Source organism: Lepisosteus platostomus, chromosome 9 (genome assembly GCF_059453375.1).
Source record: "Lepisosteus platostomus isolate fLepPlt1 chromosome 9, fLepPlt1.hap1, whole genome shotgun sequence".
Taxonomy (NCBI): domain Eukaryota; kingdom Metazoa; phylum Chordata; class Actinopteri; order Semionotiformes; family Lepisosteidae; genus Lepisosteus; species Lepisosteus platostomus.
The window spans coordinates 6,503,763-6,523,837 of NC_142619.1; the positions used below are offsets into that span (position 1 = coordinate 6,503,763).

The following is a 20,075-nucleotide window of genomic DNA, read 5'->3' on the forward strand; positions in this document are numbered from 1 at the left end:
CAGTGCTTTACCTTACAGTTGGGAAAACTGTCAATTGAAATCTTCTGTACTTCTGTTAAAAAGGGTAATTTGTGCAGCATGGTTATTTCCTTGCCAGCGTGGATTTTCAGTTTTGAATTTACTGTAATTGTTGTCTTGTCTGACGTTGTTCTGAGATTACCTTCTTGGTACTAATCGTCCAGAGCACAGCTTTTAATTACTCTCAGCACCATACTGAGATCTTTGACATTGTCAAGGTGAAGAAGCTGCAATTTGCTAAAACTAGTACTGTCGCTGCCTTATCAGCTAGTACATTTTGCCTTGAATGTCTAGTGATTTATTTTTTATCATATTTTCACATATCCTGTAATATGAAGCTCATCCGCTATAACGTTTTTAATATGATGTCGACCAGTAGAGGAAGAAATAGAAAGAAATGATTTTGTCTCCCTGGAGTTCTGTTGAATTTATCCAGGCTTAATCTGCTCAAACTTTTGGATTTTAGTTTGAAAATCTGAATTTCTTCCAGTTTCTTTATCTTTCCACTTCTTACGAAGCCTTGCGATCTGCTAGAACATAAAGGTCAGTAAGCAAAACATCTGTTACATGTCTTGGAATCTGCACGCCATCTTGTACTCCTCTTGAATAAGCAGATCTCACTGATTGAGGAGTGCGCTAGTCATCTGTAAAGCACATTCACTGGTCTTTGAAGGTCCAGGATTATGATTTATTTTCCATTTCTTCTGTCTTGAAATCTGTTTGCAGTAAATCCTTTAATTGCAGAAACGTACAAATTTCACTTTTTGTTTTTGGATGATGAGTGTATTAAAAGCCATGTTGTTCTAAATGAAAAAAATCTGCTCATCTTTACTTTTTGGAATGATGTTTACTGAAATCGCTTTTCAGATGCCCTCCAAGATTCATGAGATGTTATTTCAGGTTTCTGACAGAGTTAAAAAATATTGCACGGTGTGAGTAGAGGCGGTGCAGTGACTCTGTGGCTACGGATCTGCGCCTGTGGCTGGCAGGTTGCTGGTTTGTATCCCACGGCCGTCAGAGGAATCCTACTCCGCTGGGCCCCTGAGCAAGGCCCTTAACCCCAACTGCTCCAGGGGTGCTGTACAATGGCTGACCAAGCACTCTGACCCCAAGCTTCTCTCTCCCTGTCTGTGTGTCTCATGGAGAGCCAGCTGGGTTGTGGGAAAAGACAAATTCCTTAAGTAAGAAATTGTATATGGCCAATACAGTGATCTTATCTTATCTTACATGCAGTATTCAGATCAAGTAAAGTTTTCACTTCTTAAGTGATCTCTACCAGATGTGACCTCCTTTAGCTCAAACATAGGCATAAAGAGCATAAAAACAGCCTAAAGATATTTAGGTTTTCCTCTATTTGGTATGTAGGGTAAATAGTGTAGTGATTTTAGTATTTTCTAGTCATTCACATTAACATTTAGGACAGTGCAGCAGCCCCGCCAGTGTAGGTGCACTTTTTCCTTTATTTTTCCCTACATATAGGCAATTCTTCATAGGTTCTCCTGTGTACACATGCTGTCAAACGAGACAGATAACTAAAATTTATCCAGAGAAAAACAGCCTTTGTTCAGTTCCCAGGGGTGCTGTCAGGTATATCGATGGGTGATCTGCACTCTTGTAGCCCAGTCATACTTATTTTGGATGATCGCAATATCAGGGCTCCCAGTGATCTCCATTAATCTTTCATGATGCCTAGTGGTCTCATCAGCCACTGCTGTTACTCTGCAGAAGTGGTTCCTTAGGTGGTCCTGTTGACTCGTACCGTCCTGTGCCTGGGTGGTAGCTTGCAGTTAAATTTAATGAACTAGCTGCCTCTGTGCTTCTAGGCGTAGCTTGAACAGCCTTTCTGTCTGATCGCTTCGTGATTTTCTACTGCTGCTTTTGTTTATTTCTGCAATTTCATCTTCCCTTGGAATGTGGCGTCTGCTCACAAAAAAACGATTTTGTGAGTTTAAATTCACGTTAGTTGGGTAAACTGATCCTGTATACAGAAAAACCATTAGATGCTTGTCATGGTTGTTGGATGTAAAAGAATAAATAATTCAAAGCGTTGTCAAGCGCTAATACATTTGACCAACTTAGCGTTTTGTATCATTTTAAATGTGGCCATGCTTGCTTTTTCTCATTAAGTCCTTTGCTCTTTAAAACTGCCTTGCTTGGTGTGAGATTTAGATCATTTTGAAATTGCAGTATGTTTACCAGTACGTCCTTGGACTGTGGGAGCACTCGAAGAAACCCATGGAAACAGGCCGGGGACATTTAATCTCCATGCAGACAGCAACCCAGGTCTGGTCTGCTGGGTGACACAGCATTGTTAACCACTGTGCCTCCCTCTTTTCTAAAATTTCTTGCCGTAAAACTCCAGACAAATCATAATACAAGTGACCATTATCATGTACCTACTGCACTGAGATTATTCTACATTTGTTTACATACCACAGATGTGAACCCATGGTCTTGTGGCCTCGAGGCACATAACTGAGCATCAAGAATGCCTTTGTAATTGTATATACTGTAGCAACCAACACTAGTAACCACTATTTTCCTGAATAATATATGATGCTCTAACAGCTTTTTGCTCCAAGCGTTTTTGTCCGCACAACAGTAATGGGATGACAAGCTCGCTCCTACTGCCTACAGACCGGAGAGTTTTTAGACTGGAGAGTTCCCATTGAGAATACTGACACTGGGTCTGGCAGGGCCCTTGGTTCTTTAATCAGTGGCGTATTTCCCAGATGAAGAGAGTGTAGTGTTTAGCACCTCTGTCTATGACTGTGGTTCCCGTGTCCCACAGAAGCTACGTGTTCTTGCGACGGTGCTGCCATTTTGTAATTAAACCCCAGGGGTGTCACAGTCACCTGTGCTGTTCCTCAGAGGTTGCCTTGAAAAAGCCAAATGAAACAAAATACTGTCACTGTGTACTGAAATGTGTAGAAATAAAAGCAACATATACTGTAGGTGCTGTAGAATCCTCAATATTTACTGTACATCTGAAACAATTGATCCAAAGCAGATGCGCTCCAAATGTGCTCATGGCACTACAGAGGCTGATCGTAAAACTGGAAGATTTAAGTGTGGATTATGTTTTTGTCCCGTTAACTTTAAAATTGTGTTCTCTGACATTCTTTCATCTTATTTACTTTCGCATTCTAATAAAGGAACTTGGCAAGTAAATCTCTGTTTCTATGGATGTTCGCACTTAAGTCTTATTTAATGTGGACGTGTGAGATATTGGGGAGACGTGGTGGCATGGTGGTTAGCATTCTTGCCTTTTCTGTTTTGACATGCTCCAAATTCCCCAGCGCCTTAGAGGGGATTGGAGGAATAGCACATCACTAAAGGCAAAAAGGCACCTCACAAGCGAGAACTGTAAACTATCAATCCTAACCCTGCCTTCAGCAGTGCTCTGCCTATTGTATGTCGTCTCTTGTAGTATCCATGTCACAGTCAGCCAATGACATGGCCGTTAAACATATGTCTTGGCCATAGGGCATAACCTGCAAGCATAAGATGCACACAACATATCTAAGGCAGGCATACACATTGAACAGAATGCACTATCAAATGGAAGGACTGAGATTAAGTTCATCCATGAAATGTTTTCCATTTTTTGCCTTTTTTTTTTACTTTAGAAAGCTTTCACTAGTGTTCTGTTATATAAGATTTAAAGTTTCCGAGAGGAATGCAGCATACTGTTCTCTTTGATTATCATGCTGTAGCTTTGGTTTGTTTTACAGCAGGGTAGGAGCGCTGATAAATAAATTTATCGAAGCATTTAAGGCAATTTACTTTTGGAAATATTCTACGGTTAGGTGCAGGATTTCTGTTCCTATTGTAGTGTCTTGTTTTCATACAGCACTTTGGGCATTCGTTGTTGGGGGTTGTCCACAAGGGTCCTGAGGTTCCTGGAATAAAAATTGGTTTTGTGACTTTTGCTGTTTTGGGCACTTAAGGTGATCCCACTGGAGGCAAGTATCCAATCAGGAAACGGTGTGGCAGAGTGTGTTCAGAACAGTCCCCTGCTGTGTGGATTGGTCCGAGAGGATCCTGGAGAGGGCTGCTTAATCCCAAATTCAGCTGCCGAGAAAGACTAGAACCTACCAGAACTTAGTAGTTCTTCTATCCTTCCATTGTCAGTCCTTGAGTATCAGAATCATTGTTTGCATTTATATACTGTACCATGACAGCTCCTTCTTAGTGAATTTGTACTGGATAGGTTCATCAGGCTCCATATGCTTCCAGTGCAGTCCATATGTCACTGAGAGGAAACATCTGATGATGCAACTTCACCTCTCAATGGCTATAACAGCTCCAAACAAGCATTAGTTAAGCTATTGAAAGTCACATTGAGGCTGTGTGTGCTGCTGTCCGGTAATTGCAGTCTATTCAAATCTCAAGGTCTAATAAAAGCAGCACGGGTCAGACTCCATTCATGCTGATTGTGTTCCCTGTGGTTTTGAAACACACTTTTCAGCCATTTGGTGTACCTGCCTGTGAGATGACTGATTGGCTTTAAAAGGTTTTCAACTGAAGAGAATGTTTTCTGACCGATGGAAGTATTTATTAAAACCCAGCTTGGCTATGTGATCATGTGGTCAACGGATAATATGTGGGTTGACAACATATTGACAGCATATTGCTGACCTGAAGGGACAGATTTGGTTTTATCTTGTTTTCTACATCTTCAAAAGCTGGTTCATAAAAGTCTTAAGAGCTTTGCTCTATGGAAGCAAAATTCCAGTAACTTACAGTGACATCTAGTGTCTTTGAACTCTTGTGCTGTGGCACTGATAGAGCTTCTCGTGACTAATTTTCTATTTTTCAGACCTCCAGCACCAAGAGGTCAATATAGCCACTTACAAAACAATCAGTAGTACATTACAGTACATTCATAATTTTAATGAGTTATTTAATAAACACAATTTATTCGCATAAGCGGGTACATTTTTAGTTACATTACGATGGCAATTGACTCACGATGATGCACCAGCTTTATTCAGTCTTAGAGATTGTCAATGACACATCATATATGCTTTCCAAATTTAACGATTCAGTTGAGATGATTAGACACAAAATACTGAAATAAGAAAATGCATGCCATGCCATAAATTTGTGGTACATAAAAATAAGGAAAAGTGGTTTGCAAGTAGAAAGTAAAATGTTCAGTGAAAGAGAGCTCAAAGTAAGGTATATTGTCACATTACTCTCAATAACCACTTATCCAATTCAGGGTCTCAATGTACTGGGAAGCATTGGATGCAAGGCAGGAGACACCCTGTAGGGGGTGACAGTCCATCACAGGACACACACACTCACACCAGGGGCAGTTTTTCCAGAAGCCAATTAACCTTCCAGCATTTCTTTGGACTGTGGGACAAAATAGAGCACCCGGGGGGAATCCCACATTAACACTGGTATTTCTGCATGAAAGAACCATTTCCTAATCCACTAAATTGACGTTGACAGATGACAGATGACAATTGATATTGATGAGCCTTTTGCATTAATTTGGGAAAGAATTCTTCACTTTATTCCAAAATTCATCTATGTACATTCCTCTACTGCTTTCTTTTCCGTAGTGCTTGTACTGTCTGTTTCCACGTCAGATTCTCACACATCATCAAATGTACAGTATATAATAGGATTGAATCTTAATGGAAGGGTATCCACATCCAAACTGGACCTTTGTCTAGGATCTAATATCCTTGCTGTCTTCAGAAATCTGTGAAACTGATTGACTGAAATGCATTCTTTTGGTATATGGTACATTCAGTTTTTCACCCCTTTCACTCTTTAAAACAGGCTCTAAGGCTGTTTATTGTGCTATCATTCCGTCTATGCTAAGACTTGGTATGCATTTAATTCCTCAATCTATTTTCTATTTTGTGGACACTATTCTTTAAGGGGTGTAATTCCTGTTGAGCGGCATTTAACAACTTTTTTTGTGATGCAATCAGCTTGTCTGCTATGAGGAAATCATTTTCTCAAATATTATTTCCAAGGGTGATTATGGGAGCATTATATACATTATATATCAACTGTACTGAATTGAACTGTACTGGGAACATGCTTCAAATTATGTATTTCTTTGGCCTGATCATTTAACTGGCATTATCGAAGATAAATCAGTCATGTTTTATCATGTTTAAAATCCACTTCAAATGTTTCATGATGCCATGTCCCACTGACGAGCAATTCATGGAGTGCGGTTCAGTGGTATTTGCTAGAATTAATGTCAGTTAATCAGCATGTGATTATTCTAGTTAAAAAAATGTGCAAACATAGAGATCGGTGTCAGAGTAAACGTGTCGGCAACCACAAGTAGGCTGTCAGAGATTTTAATCAATTCTTTAATTGTGTTTTGTTCAAATCAACTGTCTCATGCAAAATTCTTCTTTCTGAGTGGACATGCTATTGGACTGGCACACCATTAATTATGTGTCCACTCTTTTGTGTCCAGCAGAACATTAACACAGAGCAGTGCCTCTCTTAAGCCATACATTATAGCTTCCTAGTGATCCTAACATTCTTTCCCTTGTGTGTTTTTTCAAGGGGACTGCCTCTGACCTGTGTGAATCCCAGCCCTTCATTTTGTGTCTTTTTGTGGTTTTAAATGATGGTGTAATTTGTTCTCTTATAAGTGTGGTCCAATGATAAATTGCAGGTTTTGAAAAATAAGGTACATCTGTCAGTGGACAGTACACGAGGTGGCTAATGTTTGTCTTTCACCTGAAAACAAAAATTGCCTTTTGATTTAGTTTGTACATCCCTTTTTAATATTGTGTCAATTATTTGATTCGCACAATTATGAGTTTCATATTTTAATTTTTAATTGGATAATTGATCACAGTTCCTCAGTTCCTGCTGATAATCGAATGGTTTCTGAGATTAAAGGGCATGTTGGAATGCCGGGAGGATAACGGTTGAACGGTAGCTGAGGAGGTGTTCAGAATTAAGGCTCAAGGCCGTAATCATTGAAGCTAAACTGGAATTGATAATCTCCTGTCTCTGATACAGTACATTTATTTCTCAGCAGTCTGTGAACTGATGGTTCTTGGCTGTTGTTATAGTGAATGGATTTGTTTTACAGATTAAGATGGATTAGCAGTTTTTCTAAAGCATGTTATACAATATGTCTGTCTCTCTAATTGTGTAATGAGAAGAGGGACCATCATGAGGGGTTATAAGCAGAGCGGAATATACTATTTCTGCCTTTTAACATGTCTGTTTTCATGTCTAGTTTTCCAAGAAACATGTCTCCTGGAGGTTTTGTATTAAGGCCCACAGACAAGGTTTTGTCTTCAACTAACCATGATGCTGCCTGCATATTTCCATAATTGCCTTTTGTTGGAATATAATTATTTTTGCACGCGGCAGATAAGAATCAGCAGTTTAAAGTGCATTGTTTCTGCTGTGTTTATTCCTCTCTAGTGTATCTGGGTATGAGCAACTATTCCACATCGGGGAGTCAGACTTACAGTATCACACCAGTCTGTTCAGATCTGCCTTTTTCTTAATTCTTGGGCACGTAATTACAGATGCTTTAGGTGTGAACAAGGATTGTTTGAAAAATAAAATGAAGCAGTAAGTTTGTACTGCTTATTTGTTGCTATAGCTGGTCAGACCCACAGTGGGTAAAGGATAGTGAATGTCAGAATATAACTCTCTCACACTGGCAATGCACCTTATTACTGTGTTGCTCAATGTGTATTACAAGTAGTTAGAAACATTCCCCACTCAGTGATAAAATATTGGATTGATCCTTGAGATAAGGAGCATTCTGTTTCAAAACTTCGATCTCTCAATTATTTGAATGTCAAACCAGGCAATTTGTTGATTTTTCACAAAAATGCCCTTTCGTTGTTTTTATCACCTTTTATCATAAATCCGATTATGAACATTCGGTGAGTTTGATTTATTATGCACATGTAAAAAGGGAAAATATTCGCAGGCTGGAATTTCAAATGTTTATAAGTGCATATGGAGCAAAAGGAACTCGGGTTTTCATGATAAAATACAGCTCTGCTTTGCTGGAGTTTGACAGCTAGGCATTTCTCTTCCTGCCCTGAATGTTGCCTTTTATCAGTTTTGTGTTTCTTTTGTTCATTGAAGGGATGCCCTCTGCCTTGAGGTTCCTTAAATAATTAGGTATTAGCTGGAAAGATGATTTGTAGTGAAATTGAAGTACTGGTCTTGAAACCACAGTGCTGTATTATGACCGTACTTGATGTTTTGGTCTGAGATGTTCATGTAGAATTGCGGTGTTCTGGAAAATACCATTTTTGAAACCCCAAACCTCTTGACTGTTAAGAGCCCTTGAATGTTAAAACCCACAAGGCTTTGCTTGTCCATAATTATTGTGTTTCTCATGCCTCGTTGAAGATCAAGAAAACCACCGAAGCCACTCTTCAGACAATTCAGGACATGGTGACCATAGAGGACTATGACGTGTCCGAGTGCTTCCAGCACAGTCGCTCAACGGAGTCGGTGAAGTCGACGGTATCGGAAACGTACCTCAGTAAGCCGAGCATTGCCAAGAGGAGGGCAAACCAACAGGAGACGGAGCAATTCTATTTCATGGTAGGACGGTCCCCTTGCCACCTGTCCTTCACCCTTGTTCTGTGTTTTTCTGAACAAAGACCTGTAGCGCTCAGTTTTAACCATGAAATATGATTGCGGTGCTTCTCTGCAGAAATTCAGAGAGTTTCTGGAAGGAAGCAATCTCATCACGAAGCTGCAGGCGAAGCATGACTTACTGAAAAGGACACTGGGAGAAGGTAATTGGTTTTCCACAAGAGACCCCCTGCTCCTCTTTTTTTTTTCCATTTTGCATGGGCACGCTTGGTTGGTTTCTATGATAGAAAGAATCCTTCCACAGATATGGAAAACTTCTCCAAAAGCCTAAATAGACAGTACTTTTTATTTCTCTGCTCAGTGCATGTTTTTTTAAATTTTCCTAGGTTCTGGGGGTTTGTGAACACGCTTTTACTGTATCTTGATATGAGGATGTAAACTTCAACGTTTTGATGCTGCTTTTTCAGATATATTAAGAAATTGTTGACCTTGATCTACAATTCAGTGAAATATCTTTAATGCAGCTTTAGAGTTCTTTGTGAAACGATCGCTAAGTTGCTTTTCTAGAATTCAGCCTTATTATTCACTTGGCCAGTTTTTAAAAAGCACTCTGTGTGTGTCACACCAGATTACACTGATGATATTCATTTCTAGAGGAATACTTACCGTCTCATTATGTTTAAGCAAAGGACAAATTTAATGAGTACCATTCTTTCCTGCAAAACTTTGAAGTCACCCTCTTTTGGCACTCAAGAGTAAGGAGTTCTCTGAGTGATCCAAAGTAAATGTTCCTAAATCATACAATTCTGTTCAGATATGTAAACATCCTTTTGCTTAATCCTAACACCCATCTGGTTGTCCTCTTTTATCACATATTAAAAAAATACGTTGATTTACATGCTCATTAGCTAGGCTACTTTGACAAGTTGCATTGTGTTGGTACTCCAAGCAGATGGTGTGAGTTACCCTTGTGGCTTGTGAAATTTTTAAAAGGTGCCCCATTTCGTTTCTTTGAAAATTGACCATTGGGTGGCTCTGTACATCAGGCTCTAATTGTAGGAAAGGCAGATGGCGGGCAGTAGGCTTTGCTGAATGGACAGGCGGTGCCGTAGAGACCTGCAGGGAGACCTGTGCTGGAACTTCCCAATCGTTTTCTAGGAACTCACACTTTTCCTGTTTCTGTCCTCAGGTCACAGAGCCGAGTACATGACAACCAGGTAGGAAGGATTTCCCTTTCATTTCTGGTATACAGTACGTCAGGAATCAGCAAAATAATGCATCAGTCCAGGAAACTGATGAAGAGACATCGTCAAACAAAGGATACTTGTTTTTAAGGAGAGCTAGCCTTGATCTTTGATGCTGGACTGCACACCGTCATAAGCCCTAACGAATCACCCTCACACCCTTTGGTTGCAGTTGTTACTTTATCCAACACACCCAATTAAAGTGTCATGAGATTTTCTAGAGGAAGATGTTCAGTCTTGAAAGTTCACTTTAGGTGAGTGTTAAAATTAGTGAATTTGTCATCTAAATTATAATGTGATTTCTTCTTAAATACAGGCAGGTAAAACCAAAAGGTAGTCTATTCTTAGACTTTATGCTATCGCTACAGTGGTTCCGTTAATTATCTCCTCAGGTGGAGAAGGAAAACTGTAAGTCTCGGCCATCTACTTTTGGCCAAACCCAGCATGGAATTTAGCCAGGTCTGCACCAGGGTTGAAACTCCTAATGTACAGTGTCATGAGACATTTAATAACTACTGTAAGTAGACAGGGCACTCAGTTTAATGTCTAATCTGAAGTTCTGCACCTCCTGCAGCACAGTGTCCCTGGTCACTATACTGGGCCTATGTTTCTTTTGGAAATTGTGGAACAGAGGAAAAAGTGCCACCTTCTTGTCCACCAACACTACTTACAGGAGCAACTTGGGTTTTCCTTGAAGGTCTATCCCAGTATTGACCAGGCCCAGTACTGCCTAGAGATCTGACAAGATCAGGCTACATGGTGGTAACACTGCTGTCAGATGATTAGAAATGTATCAGAAGTTTTAACTCCCCAAAAAAAACATTTTGAGGTGATTTTTTTTGAAAATTATGGACCTCTGTAGTCACTAATTTGTGCAGAAGTCACAAGTTTAGTTCAGTTAGGAGCCTGAAGGCCCAGCAGTGTTGCCTCTCATTGGAATGTGCAGTGACGCACATTTATTCATTATGGTCTGTGGATTTCTTTTTATTTATGGGCTGAATTCGAACAACGTGACTAACGATGTGAATAATAACGTAATGCCTGTTCCATTTCATAGGCCACCAAACGTGCCTCCCAAACCTCAGAAAATAAGGAAGCCTAGACCATGCTCCTTTTTTAGTGTTAAGTTGTTCAATGGGAATTTGGAGTCCTTTATCAAGGTACTGACGAAAACGGGCTTAATGGCTGATATTCTGTTTCATAATGATCCTACCTTCTTCTGCTTCTGTGGGGCTGATCATTGTGGTCCTGTGGGCTTCTAATCCCTTCTTATCGGTGGAATAGCGTGCTGCATCTTCAAACGCCGGAAGAACGGGAGTATTTTTCGGCCTCCGCTTCTTGATATGGAAGTAGTGAGCAGCCCCCCGAGCGTGTGCTCGGCTCAGGCGGGGCTTTCAAACCAGACACGGCAGTCAAGAAGGCACAGAAGGGATTAGCATCCCCAAAGCCATTTCTCACTGCCTTGTGTTTTTTTTTTAAAAAAAAAAGCTCCCGGCCCAGTATCGGCGGGTCGTTAAAATTCTGGGAGCGTCAATAGAAAACAAACGAAGCCAAGAGCTCACAAACTCCCGTTTCCCCCCCCCACGCTTGAAGAGTGCGCCATCCTAAAAGAAAGCCGTTCGGGATCTTTGGGCTTGAGCCTGTGGCTTTTGGGATGCAGTGATTCCTGTCTGTTTCACTTCTCTGTTTTTCCCTTCCGCGCTTCCAGCCGGGGACGAAGGAACTCGCACACCAGGCACCAGGTACAGTGCTCTTAACGAAGGAAGCTGCCTGCTCTCTCTCTTCCTGCCGGCGCTACTGCTCTTGCCGCTCCTCCTGACCGCCAGTTTGTAAACGAGAGGGGTTTACTGCACAGATCCTGATTGAATCGCTGACAATCGCTGACCGTTTTGCGTCTCTTCGGCATGGACACCTGTTCCCCGTGGAAAGCCAGCTCATTTGCACACGGAGCGCTCTAGTGCTCTCCGTTGTGGCCTCTCCACGTGTGTATGGAGCTATTCCACGTTCCTCTGGTAGAAAAAACTTAACTTTAAAAAAAGATACGAAGGCGAAATTAATTAAAGGGCCTGGCAGAGCCAAAAGCAGACAGTTACTGCTTTTAAAGAGCTTAGCTCCAGCCGGGTAATATGCTGTTATGCTTCAGGGTAAGTCTTTAACTGTGGCACATTTGGAAGGCTTTAGTGTCTTATTTTATTCTCTCCCCAAACTCATCGTCATTTATTTTGTGCAACCATTGTGGTGAGTGGAGACGAGATAAACCTTAAGAGTAAATACATACATTGATGGCCTGCCTTATTATTCCTTTTAAAGTGATATGCTCTTCTTTGTTAGCTGCCCTTTTTATATTTAAAAATGCTGAAGTGGATAAATCATTTTAAAAGAGGATTTGGAGACCCTTCATTAATATGAACGGTCATTCGATTTACAGACGTGGCCTTGCCCCTCTTAAAAATCATTCAGTGAATATTGATTTGAACATTGGATCTTTTCTCATGAGGTAGAGCTAAAAAATTAACGATGTGAACCGTAAAACTGCAGGTTCCTGCTTGGTGATATAAATCTGTCGATCTTGTCAACTTTCTTTTTAACTCTCTGAATGCTCACCCCTCCTGCTGAGTCTAATATGTGTAATGGAATGTATTAGTGTTGCGACAGTGCATGTATACAGTAGGTGTATGTAATGCTAGTATATATATATAATCAGTATGTTTATATATATACACAATGGTCATTCAAAAAGTTTTTCATCTCATATGTAGAAGCATAACACTAGATAATTATTGAACTTAGAACCCTGTTTGTTCTTCAAATTACAATTCCTAGATAAAATAGAATGTTTCTGACCATTCCTTTACCCAGATGGGAATGGTGGACATCACCTTGGAAACCATGTACAGTACTGCACAGCACAGACTTCATAGATTGAAGCCAACAGTAGTCGCTCGGAGCGAATGTTTGTCCTTGTGTCAGCCTGTATGGCTTTGGCCTTGTGAAATGATGCATTGCAGTTCAGCAGAATACTAGTGTGTAAACATTCCACCCCATCAGCTGCAAAGTCAGCAGAACACGGACAATGGATTGTAGCTGTGGCCAGTTTATAACCGATACAGTTGCCCTTGTTGAATTACAAAAAAAAAACTCTGGCCATAATCCTCTTGTGTGAAAGATGCAGGGAATTTTTACATTGTTCAGTGATGAACCCTCATCTCATTGCCAGATTGCCAGTAACCACATAAGACACAGACTGAGCTGGCTGGCTCCCTTGGTAGTGATCTTGGCTGATGGCCTTTTGGCAGAACCTTTTGACATGCCGGGATATGCATGGATAATTCATTCAACTTTAAGCTTGTCTGAAAATGCATCAGTCTTGATTCACCAGCCCTTCACTTTCTTTTAAGAGCAGAGACTCTTACTTTCTGTACAGTGTGTAGGAGGATTGTGCAGACCTGGGAATACCCTTAATCTGTTTTCTGCAATTCCCTTTGCCCATCGCATCACTGTGGAACAAGAGTGATAGTCTAACAAAGCAGTCATGCCAGCAGGGACTTGCTATATAGTGATATAGTGTGTCCTTCCTTCCCAAAACAAATTGTTGTGTTACTTAAGCTTTGACAAGTCAATCATTCTATGACTCGGGAAAGAACCATACATGCAGCTTTCAGTAATACATATGCACTGTACAGTAGACCTCCAGTACATTTGGAAAACTTTTTGAATATCTTTTGTATATCAATGCATATGAAGAGAAATATTTATATTTAAGTGGTTGTGACTCATGAATTGTCTCTTCCCATAAGGATTCTGGGCAGGTTATCCCACGTGTTGTTGAAAGCTGTATTCGCTTCATCAATCTCTACGGTAAGTGAGCGTGCATTGCTGAAGGTAATTCAAAGGGAAATGGCTTACTTCTAGAGTCGGATTCAGCAATCCTGTGATTGCCTGGATTCGTGACACTGTCAGCAACACTTTAGATGTTAGGTTATCCCAACCGTGCAACTCAGTAAATTAAAAAAAAAAGATTTTGCATTTGACCAGATAGAGCATATATTATATGACACTACAATACCAACAAACATGAAATATTTTGTTCCACTGGGCAAGCCTGTTTCTTTGTTTTCTTCCAGTGCTCTTTAGTCAGTAAAAAAATCATAATGCTTCTTCAATTTTAAGTACAAATCTCCTCAGATATTATAAAGCCATCATAAATCTGTCCATGAAACATAACTCAAATGATTTTGTGTACCTGTACTTATTGTCAATGAATGCCCTTATATACTGTCACATACAGCTTCATACAGTACACATTTTGTTGCCATTTTGAGATTCCCTTTACATGTACAGCTAAGCTAAAGAATCATGTCTATAGTTTTTAGGAAGTAAAGTTTTTCTGCCAGTTAGATAGGCCTGTCGTTGTTCAGTATCGCACTATATGTGAAGTTCCTGGTGTTTCTTACAATAACGGTGTTTGAGTAGACATATAACTTTTGGTTATACTGTAACTAGCCAGAGAGCAGAGGCAACTATTAGAAACGTTCAGCAAAACGTATGAGAAACCACCTGTTTCCTCTAAATAAACTTTATGCACTGCTATGCCTAGGTCTTGGCTTCAGCGATTTTAGTGATAGGAAGGATATGACGGAGAACTTTATAATAGTTGGTGATAGGCTTATCCACATTGATTGTAGGATAAGGGGAAAAAAAAAACGTGACCACCAGTTTTTCCAGTCTGATCCCGACAGTAGTTACTACCCAGTGTTTCTGTCCTTCCTTTGTGGGTGTTGGATCCTGTTCTGAAACCACGAGTGCAGCAAAGGCCTAAAATGCTTTTCTCCATTTTGGTCCCCTCAGGACTCCAGCATCAGGGAATATTCAGAGTGTCAGGGTCACAGGTGGAAGTCAATGATATCAAGAACTCATTCGAGAGAGGTGAGTTATCACATTCAGTCTCACAACATGATAAGCAGGTCATGAGGGCTAGCCGAATCTCCCACCTTGGAGAGGTCCAAGGTTTTTCTACGAGGTGTCAGGGGCACTGCAGGGATGTGGCCTCTGGTTTCTGGACTCCATCACTGACATTTGAAATCTTAATTTCCTTCGGTTTCACCCTTTTTTGTCATTAGACAGCAGTGGGTGCTTTCAATTCCAGCTGTATGAAATCGTCCAATTTTGGGAAAACCCACAGGAAAAAGAGTCAGCTGTGTGGACTGTGAACTTGGCAGCAGCAGTGTGAAGATTTTTAAGAGCATTTTTTCCATTTCGTGGGGAGGAGGAGGGTAATAGGAGTATAAAAACTTAATTGTCTGGCTAGACGCACTGCCTAATCTGTCCATATCATATGGTGATTTTCTTGAAATAGCTAAATATTGTACATCTGTTCATTTTGTCCATCAGGTAACGATCCCCTGACAGATGAGGAGAACAACCATGATATTAACTCAGTTGCCGGAGTTCTCAAGCTCTACTTCAGAGGGCTGGAAAACCCACTCTTTCCCAAGGAAAGATTTAATGATCTCATTTCCTGTATCAGTAAGTCAATCTCAGCTATCTCCTCTTGCATCTGATAGACCTGTTCATTCACACTCCCTTTAGTTATGAAAAGAAGGGTGACATAAACCAATGAAAAAGGTTGTCGTGATGTATGGACTGTTGAGGCTTGAGATTACTGCATTTTGGGGGATCTTAAAATCTCAGTTTTGAATAACTCTTATAAAGCTTAAGTCTCCTTTATTCACTGTGCTTTTCTTACTAAACTCTGTAATGTGTTTTAATGTCTTATTATCCCTAGCTATTTTAACTCTCAGATGAATTCTTGCCATGCTTGCACATAGCTGACGCCAGGAATGCAAGTATTAATTAAGGATGGCCTAATTTATTTGTGCAGATGACCCACTTAGGGAACAGATGTAAAAACTACTGTAAAGTCCTCATCTGAAAGAATAGTTTTGCTGATAAAACATGATACTGAAATACAGTGGAGATGGGTCTTCTTGAAACCTACTCGCTTGGTGAACAAACAGCGTGATATTAAAAAACCTTTTCATTTGGCCTTTTTTTAGGCCACTTATGGTCGTGTCAAGGTTAAGTTTTTCGTGTTTCATTTTTCACTTCCGTTATTAAAGGCAAGCAGAAATTCCCTTCGTCTGTACATACTTGCGTGAGAAGGCGTTCAAAATTCCTTGAAATGTGAATTTTCAGATTTATCAAAAGCATTATTCTGACAGTAAGTAGTTCACCAGTCATCACCAGTCAAGAGAAGGTCAGTGCACTGTGAGCAGACCCACCAACCCTGTAGGGAAAATCCGTGGGTGTTATATTACAGTGAGGCTGTCTTCAGGGTTAGAGTGAGTGCAGTCTAGGAGACTCGCCTGGTGTTTAGAATTCACTCTATATGCTCATAGACTCATCTGTCTTTAATAGCAGAAAAAGTCAGTATCAACAGAGAAAAGGTTTCTGTAGCATCACCTCGGCAAAGAATGAGCAAGTCTACTAAAATTAAATTAGGCCTTTAAAAATATTTTGTTGTGTTAGTGGCACAGAAGTTTTTTTTCTTCATTCTTTTGCTAAGGAAGATCTTGACTGATATTTTCCTACAACGTGGTTATCCACTTTCTTTGGACTGGAGCAGCTACATTGCATCCTAAATGTGACTTTAAGTGTCTGTTGTCCCTTCAGCAGTTGATATAATACTGTATATACTGTACAGTAGGTGTTGTCACCTTTTTCAGAATGGAAACCAGACTGTAGGCAGAGACTGACTCTGTGGCAGAGAATGCTCCGAGTGAATTTGTCAGCTCAGAGGTGTGTCTTAATACAGGCTATGTTTTCTATGTAGAATGATCTGCAGCGCGTTGAAAGCACAAAATCTGTATGGTTTTCAGTGCTGTGTTTTGGACAAGAATGTAAAACAAAAACCATCTCTAAACCCACATCCCGCTAGCAACACCTGCTTTCCAAGACTCGGTCTGTAACCGTAATAGTGGGCTTTGCTGTTTTATATTTCTGTCAGCGGGCAAAAATGTCTTTTAGGGTTTGTTACACAGCTGCGAAAACTGACAGCAAATCATGCACTTTTAACGATTTGGGGTTCCTTTGAACGTTTTGGAAAACCCAGGGTGCCTCTTGGCGTATCGCACACTGGCTGCAGCTGTTTGTGTGGCTGCATTCTTTTTGAATTACTTGCACACTGTACATCCAGTGAAGATATTCTTTCCTTCATCTATCACTGGCGATACCAGCACCGAAGACAGCTGATCTAATGCCTTCTGTGATTTATTGTGGAGGTGCACCATGCGCTGGGGCGGATGGAAGAGTGAGTCATACTCGTTTCTGTGGTGCCACATGCTAATGATCAGCGCTGACCTCCTCTTCCTCTCCAGCAGTAATGAGGTGCAGCTGACTTTCCCAACAATGAAGCACCACACTCTCCTGGCGACTCATTCAGTAAAAAGGCAAAGCTGCCGGTGCTGGAGCTGTCCCAGCGTCTGCTAAGGGCATGTTTCTCATCTCATTATTTCACTTGGAGTAATGAGCTAATAGCCAGAGGTCCTTATGAATTTACTGAAGTTTACTATTTATACAGCTGTGGTAAAGTAATGAAAACAGCTGTAAAAGTTCAGCATTTGTAGTCGTGTCTGTCCTTTATGTAAATGTAAGTAATTTCATGATCAGGGGTTTTACTTTGTTTTCTGAGAGATGCCAAACTACCAGATCATTTACCATTTAACAGATCCATCCACCCATTTTCTAAGTGCTTTATCCAATACATCTGCCCTATGATGGACTGGTGGCCCGTCCAGGGTGTACCCTGCCTTGTGCCCATTGCTTGCCTGGATAGACTCTGGCTCCCTTGTGACCCTGAGGTGGAAGAAGCAGTTAGAAGATGGATAATTTACCAGCAGCCATATCACCCTGCAACTCACAACTGGCAGCCCCACTGAAGCTCAGCAGGTGTGAGCCTAGTCAGTACCTGGATGGGAGACCTCCTGGGAAAAACTAAGGTTGCTGCTGGAAGAGGCGTTAGTGGGGCCAGCAGGGGGCGCTAACCCTGCGGCTCATGTGGGTCCTAATGCCCCAGTGTAGTGACGGGGACACTATACTGTAAACAGGCGCCGTCCTTCGGACGTAAAACCGAGGTCCTGACTCTCTGTGGTCATTAAAAATCCCAGGTTGTTTCTCGAAAAAGAGTAGGGGTGTACCCCGGCATCCTGGCCAAATTTCCCATCGGCCTTTATCAATCATGGCCTCCTAACAATCCCCCTCTATAAATTGGCTTAATTACTCTGCTCTCCTCCCCACGGATAGCTGATGTGTGGTGAGCGTTCTGGCGCACTATGGCTGCCGTCGCATCATCCAGGTGGGGCTGCACATTGGTGGTGGTGGAGGGGAGTCCCCATTGCCTGTAAAGCGCTTTGAGTGGAGTGTCCAGAAAAGCGCTATATAAGTGTAAGCAATTATTATTATTATTATTATTATTATTATTATTATTATTATTATTATTATTATAATAAATAGTACATGCACTGCCTTACAAATGTTTCGGGACAGCCATTTTTTTATGTCCATAAAATCAAGCCGTTTGTGTCTATCACAAGGTTATTATAAATGAGAATAACAACTTTATTTACAACAACTTCTTTTAATTTTGGTCATATCTTTTGTCATATTAGAACAAAAACAGACTTAAAAAAAGCTCTGTCCTTGACATGTTTTGTCGTGTATTTGCTGCAGCCAGTTGGGGTTCTTGACTATTCTTGGGGGGTCGTGACAGTTTTTGACACTGAAAAGACGTGGTCAGTTTGATTAAAATCTAGTGATTGACTTGGCAAGTCTAAGATATTCCACTTTTTATCTCATAAAGAGCTCCCATTGCAAGGTGGCATTGACAGTATGTTCATGGCCTTGTTAACCAATAAGGATTTCTTTCTATATAAACAGACAAAAAGTTTCTGTAAATTCAGAAGCTAATGTTAAACTGGCTTTTCTGATCTTGGTGCTGATGAGAAGCTTACACTCATAGTGTAGCTTTGTAATTCTGCAGTCTCAGTCTTCTGCACACTGTGGACTTTATACCGGCACTTCAGAGATTGGGGGTTATTTCACTGATAGTTGTTTTAGGTTTTCCTTGACATCTTCTATTTATCTGTACATTAGATGTTTTTCTTGGCCAGTCTGATCTTGGCTGATTGGTAATAATACATTACCTGAGGGTATTTTCTTCCCCAATATGTTCCAAATTGGAATGCCCAATTTTTGTGTAGTGACTTTTTCTTTGTCTTTGAGCTTCACAATTGCCTGCTCTCCTCTGAAAGGAATAGGACAGTTTTTTTTCTTTTCATATTGACTTTCGACTGTGGACTCCAAACACTGCAGCCAAAAGCAAGACAGGTTGATAGACAGTCCGCAACTCTATCCTGAGTACCCGATTACCTAAAAACAAACTCCTGACTAAAATGAGACTCTGGTCTTCCAGTTGTCCCAATGTATTTTCTTCTTGAAAATAACGTTTCAATATTCAGTTTGTTTAATCGACCCAAGAGGGTAAAACTTAATTGGCTTCACTAAAAATAAAATACTTAGGAGTTCTACTTATAGGTCGTGTTTTATTTATAACATCTAAGTCCTAGGAGAACTCATAGTTAAAAAAAATACAGTTTTGACTTCACTATCCCAATTCTTTTGAAAGACACTGTACATATTTAGCTCTTAACTGTGTTAAGCTAACCGTATTAGTGTTAGTATTCTTGCCGTTTCTCTTTACTTGTGAGTGTAACAACACGGAAATGTCTAACTATCACCGCTGTTGAGTTAATACAAATGCACACAATCTCCGTTGTGCATTTTGGAAGTATCCAAATATGATTATGCAGTCTTTCAGTCATTGAGTTTTATAATACTGCTTAGATTTTGTATTTCAGAGGAAATTGGTTAGCTGTTTGTGTTCTCTGAGAGCCAGAATTTTTGCAAAACTAGAGCAAGATTTATTGTAGATCGTGTCTATCACCTACATTATTGTAGTCAAACTAGATTTATATTTTTTATAATGTTTTACTAATCAATCTAAACTGTTTATACTTTAAATATAAGGGATGCAGAGAACAAGAACATTTTACTGCACTAAGCCACTCTCAAATGTTCCCAGACATATGCATTTTACTTAATCTTTTTCCTGCATGTTCAGCGAAATCATCTTACAAAAGATCCGGAAATTATTTAATTTCGTTTACACGTCTAATCCAAAATAGT

At 40.4% G+C, this 20,075-nt stretch overlaps 1 protein-coding gene across 2 annotated transcripts in view; it reads left to right on the top strand.

Moving 5' to 3' along the window:
• Positions 1-20,075, top strand: part of srgap1a (SLIT-ROBO Rho GTPase activating protein 1a) — a 143,965-nt gene that overhangs the window by 91,269 nt on the left and 32,621 nt on the right. Inside the window, exons 9-15 of one of the 2 annotated variants that reach the window (XM_088646689.1) lie at positions 8,398-8,595; positions 8,708-8,792; positions 9,779-9,806; positions 10,891-10,993; positions 13,631-13,691; positions 14,682-14,759; positions 15,225-15,359. In XM_088646689.1, coding sequence (XP_088502815.1) covers positions 8,398-8,595; positions 8,708-8,792; positions 9,779-9,806; positions 10,891-10,993; positions 13,631-13,691; positions 14,682-14,759; positions 15,225-15,359 — 688 coding nt within the window. Of the gene's footprint in view, positions 1-8,397; positions 8,596-8,707; positions 8,793-9,778; positions 9,807-10,890; positions 10,994-11,541; positions 11,576-13,630; positions 13,692-14,681; positions 14,760-15,224; positions 15,360-20,075 lie in introns of both variants that reach the window. The other variant, XM_088646690.1, reaches the window with a different exon arrangement.